The 12564-nt window shown below is 39.5% G+C and overlaps 1 protein-coding gene across 1 annotated transcript; it reads right to left on the bottom strand.

The window, feature by feature from the left end:
• Positions 1 to 441: 441 nt before the first annotated feature.
• Positions 442 to 4750, bottom strand: ankra2 (ankyrin repeat, family A (RFXANK-like), 2). The gene is made up of 9 exons (XM_040156508.1): positions 4645 to 4750; positions 3978 to 4333; positions 3689 to 3847; positions 3535 to 3600; positions 2836 to 2933; positions 2599 to 2724; positions 2352 to 2418; positions 2155 to 2235; positions 442 to 1813 (listed from the first exon to the last, which is right to left on the bottom strand). The coding sequence occupies exons 2-9, from the start codon at positions 4276 to 4278 to the stop codon at positions 1758 to 1760; spliced, it is 954 nt and encodes a 317-aa protein (XP_040012442.1). The 5' UTR covers positions 4279 to 4333; positions 4645 to 4750; the 3' UTR covers positions 442 to 1757.
• Between the last annotated feature and the right edge of the window lie 7814 nt (positions 4751 to 12564).

Raw genomic sequence — 12564 nt, 5'->3', positions numbered from 1 at the left:
AGTTTGTCCAATGCTTTGGTTTATGATCAGACCAGACCTGCAAAACCTAAAAACGAACCCTCAGTGGTCTGTATCAAACAGCTGTACTAAGTTTCGCGCTAACTAGCAAATGTTAGCATGTTAAACTAAGATGGTGCACATGTTTAACATTTTACCTGCTTAGCATCAGCATTGAGTTTAGCTATACTTAAGCATACAGTCTATGGCGAGAGACTCTTATTATTATAAAATGTTATTTCATCACACTTTTTCCCACCAACAGTTTTTGAATGTCATTTTTATTTCATTTCAGCAGCAGCTTTCAAATTGGCAGTTTTTTCCCTTTTATTTCATAAAGCCACAAACCAGACAGATCCAGTTAAGTGACTGGCTGCTGCTTTAGTTTTCAGAGACTTTGGAAAAAGGACACTTTGAAATTAAAACTGCTGGAATGAAATAAAAATGACAGTTTTTGCAATAAAGTATTATTGTGAAAAGAAGCAGGATGAAATAACATTTATAAACGACCCATGGCTATATTTCTTTCATATCAAGCACAGACACCGTATTTTCCATTGCTGTTTTAGGATAGTTATTGGATCCCTACTATCTACAGTAATCAACTGCCACTAGTGTTTTTTTTTCTCCCCATGACTGTGACTCTGTTCTATGCAGTTTAAAAAGATCTTTTTAATTAAATAACAGCTTCATTTCAGTGATTATAAACAGTGGTTTGACCATTTTGACTTGCAATCAGATAAATATCTGTACAGAATAATGGCTGATGAGGTCAATGCATGTTATTTCTTAATACACTACTTATTATTACTGGTATAAAACACAAGCACCGTCGTACAGTGGCAAACAGCACCAAAATAACCTTGTGGGACATTTAAATGAGGTGTGAGGTCTTATAAAATTAACAAACACATCTGGACATTAGTATCACTCTGAAGAGAAACAAAATGGAGTTATATCAATATGAGAAGTTTATCACATTACAACACAATGTCTAAATTATTCAAATAAATTAACCGAGCACAACCAACACAAGGATCTTTAGAGTCAACAAACAGCTTGGCAGCGTCAAAAAAAGCACACAGTGCCATTCCTGTCTGTAAGAACATGTTTTCAGTCCACCCACTGTAGTCTTCAGGGACCGAAAAAGAGCCTCACAAATGTGGTCACTATGAAAACCTGACAGTATGGACATGAACCAATTCCATTTATTACATTAAAATTCTGATAATCTTAAAAACTGTTTTACCATTATTATGGTCAATAAGTTAGTTTAAAAAACACTTGCAATGATGGGAAAAGGATGGCTAATAACAGCGTGTAAAGCAATATTTGATATTTTAAGGAAGTCAGGGCAGAGCTTCCATGCTTAGATAAAGCAAAATAAAGCCTGCACTGCTTATTTGGCAGCATACTAAAGACTGAGTGGAGAGCAGGCTGGGTTGTAGTGAAGTACTCAACTTTACATTTTTGTTTTTGTGAAATCCGGTCAGTGTAACCTGATAAAATTTGCTCGTCCACATTCGACGTGAAAAAGTGCAGCGTAAAACAGTTACAAAGAAGGATAAAATTAAAAATTCAAACAACACAAACCTTCATGTCCATCATGCCCACAAAATAATGTTGACGTGATGCAGTGCTGTTGAAATATCACTTAATGGAAAGAAATATTCCTGTTGGCTGACAGCCTGGGCGTGCTACATGATTGTCCAGGGCCCAGTGATGTCCCTCAAGTCTTTGCTTTCCTCAAGTGTCACAGTTCATTCTCTGATTCCCATCAGTAACTTCAGTAAGTGTGCCTCCATCACCTGTTGAACTGAACAGCGAAACATACAGTATTTTGTTGAACAGAGCTGTGTTTCATTGAAAAAGTGAGTACTTATTATATTTGCTTTCTAAGGTGGTCTTCCTTCAATCTCGGAGGGGGCAAAAAAGGGAATAGTGACTGCGTTGATCTTGGCAGCATCTTTTACTCTCTTTGAAGAAGTAGCATTGTCAAAAACTTGCTTCCTGCTCAGATCAAAGTAAATTGTGACAAGACAAACTCTGAACTCAGCGCATTCAGAAGAAATCTTATTTGCCCCCTTTAAAATGATAGGGAAATGAAATACATACATATTCTCCAAATGTATTATAGTATGTTTATTTTTCACATACCATTCCGGTGGCCCATAGCCACGGCCATGTCCATCGCGTTGAATCCAGAATCTGACTCTATGGTAGGATCAGCACCACTCTCTGGAAGACAAACAAATATAATATAAACACAACTATCTTGCATGTTCATGTAAAAACTGCTATGTGCTGATATTTCTGACCATAGGTGCTATTTTCAGTAGACGATTTGTGCTCACCTAACAAGATTTCGACACAGCGCACATGGTTTCCATGGACAGCGTACAGCAGAGGGGCTCCTCCATTCTGAAACCCACAGAGGCAACCTCACAACAAGCCACACAGACCGAAGCCTGCACAGGGCATCATTTGATACCAACACTAAACGGCCAGCACAAAGTGAAATATCTCCCTCATATCATTTTTTTTTATCCTTTTTACTTAACTATGTCCAGTGAACATGAAATAAAAGCTTAGTATTCTTACCCAGTCATACTCATTGACATCAACACCACAGTCGATGAGCATCTTCACGATATCCGTGTATCCCTTACTGCAGGCCAAGGACAATGCGCTTTCCCTCCCTTTGGCCAGGAGGTTTGGGTCAGCTCCCTACAGTAAAGTATGATGCAGAACGACAACCAATTGATAAATACAGAGCACATGCTCTGATATAATAAAACCATGAGATCTGAATAGTACTTGAAGTTAATTTTTCCATACATTTTGGAGCAGAAACTCAACAACAGCGATTTGTCCATGCGCAGCTGCCCACATCAGGGGGGTAAAGCCTTCCTCATCTTGGAGATTGATCACAGTCTCTATTAATATGACACATTAAAAAAGCCACAAATAATATGGTCACTACATATACATATCTCACCATCTATTTATCCATTATCTAAAACTGCTTATCAGAGGGGTCGAGGGGGGCTGGAGCATATCCCAGCTGACACTGGGAGAGACCTGAGAACAATTTAAAAATTTAAACTACAGTGAAGATAGTACCTTTCTACTTCACATGGTACTAGTACCATAGAAAGGTACTTATTCTCCGGATTCAAAATATTTTATGTAGGTGTTATAAAAAGTTATTAGACCGTATAACTATTATATTATTACATTATATTACTGTCCAAATACATTCCAGTTCCAGCTTCTTAAATGCTAGGATTATGATAGTAAAGTCTATATTCTTGGTTTTTGGATTGTTGTTCTGACAAAACAAGATGTTTGAAGACCTATCACCTATTCCTCACCATTTTCTGGCATTTTATAGACAAAGTGGTGTATCAATTATTGAGAAAATAACTGCAAGTTGCAGCCCTAAAAACAGTTGTTATGAGTGTCGTTTCAGATTATTTCACCACTGCTTGACCGTGAAAAATGATACCCGTTTGTCAGCCTGGAAGGACTGGCTACCTTGTTCAATCCTGCTGGCCAGAAACACCATTTCTCCTTGGGCTGCCAGCTGATGAATGGACAGAGCTGAGAGGAAATACATGCATTAACATCTTGACTAGAGTCACATTAGCAGCATTTTAACAAATAAAGTTAATACAACTATGGTACTTACAATGCACCAGAAGAGGTGTGGAAGAAACCTCATTGCCGCGGTGTTTATTGGTGAGTGTGGTGGACTGTTTGATGGGGGAGAAATGTTTGGTTGTGGATGGTGTGTAAACATGGCGCACTTGTATCCCCGGCGAGGGTGAGGTCTGGATATTGCACTCAGCTGAAAGAGAGGGAAACATTTTGTGGCGAGTAGGCTCACATTAGTTACAGCCTTGTACATCAGAGATTCTCACAGGATAACCAAGTGATCAGTTTGAAAACAGATAAACAGGGTTCCAGCTCTTCTTTACCTTTGAATAAAACAGAAGCCACCTCCAGATCAGAGTTCACCTGGTCCTGGATGTTCTTGCTGTCTTCCTCGTTGAGCGACTTGACAAATCTTGAGCAAACATTCATGTCAAAGCGGTTGGGCAGGATGAACTTGATGCCCATGGCCACATTTTGGGCGCCCGTGTCATCCGGGCTTGCACCAACCGACTGCTCAGTTTTGATGGCACCTAAATCTGGCAATACACAGATCCCCTCCATGTCCTCAGAGACCAGAGGACACTCTGCAGTCCCATCCGAGGCTGACACGGTAGAGTTGTCCATCCTCTGATCACTCGTTGCGCCGTCACAATGAGATTAAACTGAAGCCACCGCACGCCTGAAATGCAGGGACAGTTTATTTCTAAGTTATAAACCGATACCAAACAGCCCTTTGTGTCATTTCTCATTAAAGTCGGCGTTACTGATCTTTGGCTGACGAATAACCGGGCAAATGCTAAGCTAAATACAGGAGGACATACTGTTAAATACCCAGTCTGTTAGTTAGCTATCAGTTTGCATGCTAGCTATTCTTATCGCAACCTTCCGTTAGTCACACTAACTGGCTAGGGCTAAGAAATTTTAACACGGAAACACATTACGCGTAAACGTCAACAAAAGCAATTTTTCTGAAATGAAAACATATCTCACTCGATTAGGCATTGTTTTTCTTGGATAGCCTCATGCACTCGTCCCTCTCCTTTCGGTGTTTTGATAGATTGGCGCATGCGCAATAAGTCGCGTCCACAAAGGCGTGCATCCCCTATTAACCTCCCCGTTTTTTTGAGTTTTTAGTTCCGGAGCCTCCATACATCACGCTGATACTAGACAGTCATCCTTATTTAATTTTCTATGAAGAAATACTTAATGTAGACCGTGGACCAAATGTATAATCTTGATGTCACCGTAGGTTTGTAGACCATCCCACCTACCTGTGTAGTTTTAAAACACACTACTTTATTAATAATATCAGTGTGGCTCAAAATGATGCAAAACCACATGCAAAAAAGAAAAGAAATAGGTGATGCTGCAGTAACATCGTCACCAAATGACTGAACAGAAGCCAGACCTGAGGCCCAGAAACATGCAGCAGGAAAAAAAAAATCATTTCTCAAATGCCCTATTTTAACAAAATTATATATTTATGAACCAAAAAAAAGGCTCCAACACCTGACTAGACTCTGTGTCCCTCAAGGGGCTGGATTACATGTTTTCAGACGCACTGGTATTCTCAGTCTTTCTGCTTATCACACAGTTCGACTATGGGAACATATGTTTTACATTTTTTTGTTTAATAGGAGCTTTGGTTGATTTTACACAAATAAATGATCTGGTTGCTTCTATCCTGATCTATGTCTATCAAGTTGACATGTTTCTGCAGTCTTTTAACAGAAGCCCTAAGAATCACATGGTAAATTCCAGTATTAATATGCCCTAAAAGAAAGTGCAGAACAGCTGAATGCAGCTGGAGGAAAAACAAGCTTACCTGGTAAATCTTTCATGATATTATGCAGGACAACATGTTCTGGTGTCTAAATGTGGTCAAGGATACGAGCATTGTATGCTTATTAATTCAGTGTGAGGTTACTCCTGTTTTAAACCTCAGCATGCACACTAAATCTGCCCATTCTGTCTACATTATAGATGCTTTCCTTAGGTTTCTGTCAGTCTTTGTACATTCCTCTCTTCCTTTAAACATTCAATAGTTCAGCCACAATACCGACGTGGCTTACAGTATGGCATTCAAACAGAAATGAGGCAGTTTTTGGGCTCCTTCTGCTCCCTGGTTTTCCATTTCTACGGATACCACTTATATCTTCCTATAACGTATGAGGGTGGATTTTTCCTTCCTGTTATGTATCCACACTGTGAGTAATGGTGTGAGATGAGCTGCTGGGTGCACAGAAATATCATCTACTGACATACATAAAAAATATCACAATCCATATTTTTAACTCATAACTGATCTTGTTAGATCATGTGATTTGGCACATTTTAAAAAATGGACTGATGTGTATATAATTAAATACAGTATGAAAAAAGTGTTAGTTTCTTTTAATATCAGATTTTTAAAAAAAACGTCTATACACCCTCCCAAGCTTCGGGCTTTATTGCCTTCAGGTAATCTAATTGCATTATTAGAAGTAACACTTTAATTTACCATGATAACTTTATCAAAGTTGGAGAATCAGAAGTTGCTGGTTTTCTGGCCAAATTGAAATTATCAGTTGGGGTATGCTGATGTTCAATATCAGCACTGTGTCCAAAAAGCTCATGCACAGTAATTTTAAAACATGTCATCATAGGCAAAAGAAACAAGGTGTAACTGTGGCACCTGTAGTTGAACTTTTTTACTTTTCAAGAAACTTCTGCAACATCACTGAGGGCAGAGATGAGTATCATTCTTCATCAAATTCCACACCAAACCCACGATGGACGCCTGTGTTGCTGGGACTTCCTTGGAAACAATTGGCCATGTGATGCTGTCTTTGTTTGGTTTGGTTGACATCCTCTCTCAGATGCGGCAAGAATACCAAAGACACAGGAAGAGTCTTGTCCCTATGATACCAGAAACAAGTAATGAATATGGATCCACCTCTTGTCTGGGTACATTATAGTACGCACTTGGTGTGGATGCACATGAATCAGAAGCTTGTACTTACCTCTCTGTCCACAGCGAACAGCAGCATCTCGGGTGGTGGAATTTGAGAGAAAGAAATAATGGTTAGTGGGACAACCATGGGCACTTGGTTCCATGAGGTTTGCTCATATTGGATGATCTGTATTTGTCCGTGTCCAGTGTATTGCATGACATGACCAAGCTGAAGGTACCTTGGCCTGCTAGATGCAAAGTCTACCTTTGTCTTCATCACGCCTGCCCGAACACTGCATGAATTGGGTGTCAGCAGCCCTGCCAGATGGGAGGCCCTCAGGGTGAAAGAAAGGCTGATCCGGCCACTGTACTCAAATGAGGTGATAGTACAAAAAAAGCCCCGCCAGCCCTCAGGGTTAAAAAGGATCATTTCATCGACCCTGCAAACATGCGGAAAGGATGTAGACAGGCCCCAGTGCAAAACACCACCTGGGGTGTCACAAGCCCTGCCAGATACAAGGGTTACCACAGCAATCAGTGGTCCTGCCAGACATGAAAACCAGTCGACAGTGGCAAAAAGAGTCACTGCAGGCATCCTGTGAGATGTTTTTGTGTGGTGAAGTCCTTGATAGCTTTGGTGTGGTAGTGATGAAGGGCAAATGTCAACCTTCGTGGATGACCCTGATGTCTTCAGGAGGTATGAAGACTTTTGTATATGCAGACGAATGATGCATATGATCTCCCTCTGGAGACTGTCAGAAACTCCTGCAGCACCTGATGCGTGCGTCTAAATAATGAACACACACAACCGGGCCACTGCACTTGACACCATCCTGACCCAGAGCACAATCAGGGGTTAACACAATTGTATTGCATCATGTGCCACATTTTCCTGTATTTTTCAAATACGTAGAAAATATACCATATCCAAACCCCTTGATGTGCGGCCCACCAATTACATTGTAACATCAAGAAAAAAAAACTTTAAAAAAAAGCCAAATAATGAGTAAAATCGAGTAACAGGAGATTGTAATCTGAATAAACAGTCATTTGTTTGAATTGTTATTTGCATTTGGTATAGTTTTCCACCATTGCCTTCATTTATTATTGGGCATGAGCATATTCCCTGTGTTAAATTCAAAGATGCAGTCAGTTTAATTTCTGCAAATTCACTTCTATATACTTGATTCATAGAGTCACTACATAACGTATAAAAGATGAAATTAGTCGTTTTGTGCTCGAGGATAAAGTCACCTATGGCCAGCCATTATTGTGGAACGTGGAATGGCAAGTATTGCTTCAAGATGACAAAGATTAAACAAATAAAGCGGAACAGATATACAAAAAAATTAAACAAACAAATCAATTAAACAAACAAATCACATAAAAGCACTTCAATATCATTAACTGACTTCATTACAGGCCCTCATCCAGTATTTTTGAATCTGGCAGACTACCAGTGCCATTGATGTTAATTTGCTGTGTAAAAAGGATTGCTGATCTTGGGCCCAGCTGATACTTCAGACCATTAATGGCCAGATGTTCCAGATAATAGTCAAATAATGACACAATGGGCATACATAAGAAAAATTCAAAAAAGCCGGAAGATTTTGAGCTTGTTTAATATTCTTTTCGATCAGTTTACCGCATTAATGATGATGAATTACAAATTTGTTCCAGCAGTGGTCATTTGTTATTAACTTCACAGCATGGTCAAAGATACAGTATATTAATCTGACTTGGAGGTTACCTACCACAAATATTTCCTCGGAATCTATCAAATCCTTTTATTGAGAGGCATAAACATGGTGTTAGTCTTATTTTGTTATTGTTGTGAATTTAGAGGTGAGCTTTCAGAAAAAGCTAAAAATATCTATCTATCTATCTATCTATCTATCTATCGATCTATCTATCTATCTATCTATCTATCTATCTATCGATCTATCTATCGATCTATCTATCTATCTATCTATCTATCTATCTATCTATCTATCTATCTTTCTGTCTGTCTGTCTGTCTGTCTGTCTGTCTATCTATCTCAAGTTTTTTGACTTTCTTTGTTTGTTTTGATGTGACTGCCTAAGGCCTGAAAAGCTGCAAAGTAGAGATAAACTAACTGTGTGATTAGGCTTTGCAGGACAAACAGTGTTCAAGTCCCTAGAGTACTTATCCCATTCACTAGAATTAAATAAAATGTTTAATAGATTTTTTTATGAAGGCTTTTTTCTTTGTCTATGCCTACATAAAAATTCTTAACTACCCAGTATCTATGTCCTCTTTTCTGTGTGAAGCTGAAGCTGACTTGGTATTATGTGATGTATAAATCAAGTGAGGTTGACCTTAAAAAGTTACTTGTATGAGTTTTCAAACCTTTTATAAAAGACTCTGAGAGCAAAAACACTGAAATGGGCATTTTGTGAAAAGAAAACAAAGTAAGCAAAGACAAGAATTTACACCATTGCCTTGTCTGAGGGTTGTGTTGCAAGATCCAACCCCTCAATCTCAACTGAAGGACTATTTTTTATGATGAGTGTGTTTGAGAGGTCAAGAGAAGCTTTTGAGGGTGAGTTTAGTCTAGTAAAAATGACTGCACAGCAATTCATAAGCTGTTGTTCTTGGACTGTGTATGGAATGTCTTTTCAGAAAAAAAGGGCTGATTGAAACAGTTTGATGATGGCTGTGCTGGGATTAGGAGCCATCTGTTTTCTGGCCAACACTGTTTTGTGCTCCCTTTATTTCTTGCATATTAGTGGTTTTCTCTCCAGCTGTCTGAAGCTCCATCACACCACCAGGCACTGCAAAAAGAGACAAGGATGTCTGTCCTGAGGCCTCTTTGTGCACAGTTTATATTGTTATTTACTTGTTTGTTTGTTTTTTAAGTCTCTAATAAGGAGGTCAAGGGTCGTGGCCCTTCCACCACGCTGCTCTGATGACTCCAGGGGGTTTTAGGAATAAAAAGGTCAATTGCATTGAGAAAGTTGCCTAGCTCTGTCGAGATAAAGTTCATACCCAACTCCGATCTCGGCTGCCTTGTTTTGAAAGCATGCGAGTCTCAGTGTATGCAGTGAGTTCCACATCGTGCTGCTTTCGCCATCTACAGGACACCTGGATCACATGCACTGAAAACAACATGACCAGATAATACACTTTATACCTTACCCTTTGTGGACATCCCTTTGTGGCGGATTTTAGCAGCATACTTAGAATAACAAATGTGAGAATAAAAATGAATGATGAGGAATGTTGTCTGGAAAACCTCCACAAGATGGCAGGACTATAAATTCACTCACTTTTTACCTACTGTTATACTTTTGCCAACAGGTGGCACCACAGTCTCATAGGTTATAAACTGACGCCCTGATAGGGTTTGTGGGATTTTTTCCTCTCCCAAATGGCCTATAATCCTCTCATCTCCCCAATCAAGCAAGACATCAGTGTCCTGGAGAAAACTGTTAAATTAACTCAGATTGCTGACTGTGTTAGAAGTAAGACAGTATTATTGTAGCCTGACAGCTCTGGCATCCTTTAAGACATTTAATCTGTTGCTCATTATCAGTCAGTAGGATAAATCTGGGAGCAGGAAGGGTGGGAAAATTCTCCTCTCACTTCCTGTTAATGTCCCATGTCTGTGTGAATGTCTGTGTGTTCTTTGTCTGATTATGGTTACACCCCCCCACACCACCAATGAACAAGTCATTTATATTTGACTGTTCACTTCTTTGTTTGATTTAAAAACTTTCACTCCGGTTACAATTCAGTTGAAAAAAAAAAAAACTCTCGTAATCCTCAGGAACCTCCGATGTAATTGGACTTAAAGTTTCTACCACTGCGAAATGCGAGCGCTGAAAGCAGAGACAACACACAACTCAGCTTAAATGAAAGCAACATTCACCTCCAACTTGTTTCTGATTGGAGGACATTGAAATCACAACTGACCTGTGTGTCCCTGCAACACCATCAAGTGCAGTAAGGTTATCCACTGATAGAGCCCACGGAAGCACATAAAGCGTTCACCGTCACTATGAGCTCACTCTATACAGGGGCCATTAACTTAACATTAACCCATTCAGCCGTGCAGCCCGGTGTGTGAGGGGGCTGGACCAGGGGAGCAGGCCGGCTGCAGAACAGAGAAACAAACTCTGGCGACACCTGCAAACAAACTCCCAACCGACTCCCTCCTGCAGCGAGGAGGCGGAGGAAGCCGAGAGGCAACAGCAACGCGGAATAAGGGTTTGAAGGGTGCTACTGGTTATTAAGCGCAGACGCGAGCAACAGAGAAAGTTTTTTCAAGATAGAAAGTCGTACTATCTCTAACCGCTTCACCTTCCTGACGGATGAGAATACAGTTCATTCTGGCTCCCTTTCAACTGGCTCTGGCCCTAGCCAGTTAAAACATTTTATGGTTCAGCGTTTGCTGAAAAAAACCAAATCTAGATTCCACCCTCCAAATGAATTGTAGGCCTATATCCAAGCTGCCTCTTGTGTCCAAATTGGTGGAAAAAGTTGTCGGCAAGCATCTTATACCTGTTTTAAAAACACATAAACCGTATGACTCATTTCAATCGTTTTATTCCATGTCTGCATTCAGCAGAAACAGCTCTTCTTAAAGTCACTAACAAGATCATGACAGCTGCAGATGATGGGAAATGCTCATTGTTGGTGTTACTTGACCTCAGCTTTGCTTTTGATACCACTGATCATGGTATTCTATTAAATAGGCTAAACCAGTTGGTGGGTATTTCCTGGTCTGTGTTGGGTTGGTTCTCATCCTATCTTGCTAATAAAAGTTTTTCATTCTATATCTGTCAGTTCATGTCAGACACAGTACCTCTGTCATGCGGTGTCCCACAGGGTTCCACTCTGGGTCCTATGCTGCTCTCTTTATATATGCTGCATCTTGGAGTGATTATCTCTTATAATTTTTTATGCTGCTGGTATTCAGTTGTATTGCTCTTTTAAACTTGATGAAAGAAACCAATTGTCCATTTTTAAAGATCCGGATGGCTGACAACTGCCTTCAGTTAAATTAAAATAAGAAAGAGGCTCTTATAAATTCTCCTGAAAATTTACTTCCGAACATTAAGCAATATATGGGGTTGTTAAGTTTTTGTATTCAGCATAACCTTTGAAATTTAGGTGTCATCTTTGACCAATCCCTGTCTTTTGATAAATATGTCAGCCATATCATGCGCTCATGTTTTTTCCATTTGATGAACATGGCTACATTAAGTTCTGTAGTGACTAAGGTTGATGGTGATTATTCATGCTTTTATTTCTTCTTGTTTAGATTATTGTAAAACTATTTTTACCTGTTTGAGTCAACCTTCTTTGAACCGTCTCCAAACCGTCCAAAATGCAGCTTTTAAGCTTTTTACTAGAAATAACAAGAGATTACATATCACACCAATTTTATCCTCTCTGCACTGGCTTGCAATTAAATTCCACATACTTTTTAAAATACTGGTGCTAACCTTTAGAGCATTTAATGGTCAAAAACCCCAGTATATTGCTGACCTCCTCCTCCCTTATATGGCCAATTGGGCTCTTAGGTCTGCTGAGCAAAAGTTACTGGCTTTCCCTTGAACCTGGGTTGGCCTGTCTGATTAGCTGCTCCACTTTTATTGCTTTTTATTGGCTTTTTGTACTTGTTTTTTTGTCTCTGTCCTCATTTGTTTGTTGTTGCTGTGTTAACATGTCAGCCCTGTGCTGTTTGTTGTCTATTTTAGATTTTGTTTTTAATAGCGTATTTTTATTGATGTAAAGCACTTCGGATTTTAGCTAACTTTTGCAAATAAGGTACGTGTTCTGAACTCTCCTGTTCTGAAATTACTACCTCACCATAATAACCAGGAAAAAGTTTTAAATATATAGAAGTTGTAATACATGCCCTTGTTTCCTCACAACTGGACCAACACAACAGATACTGCTAGACTTTTAATGACACCAGGGAAAGAGATCATATTAGTCAGCTTTAAGCA

This window comes from Xiphias gladius, chromosome 20 (assembly GCF_016859285.1).
Source record: "Xiphias gladius isolate SHS-SW01 ecotype Sanya breed wild chromosome 20, ASM1685928v1, whole genome shotgun sequence".
Classification (NCBI taxonomy): Eukaryota; Metazoa; Chordata; class Actinopteri; order Istiophoriformes; family Xiphiidae; genus Xiphias; species Xiphias gladius.
Note: the sequence above shows the minus strand (reverse complement) of the source record. Positions and strands in the feature narration are given on the sequence as shown.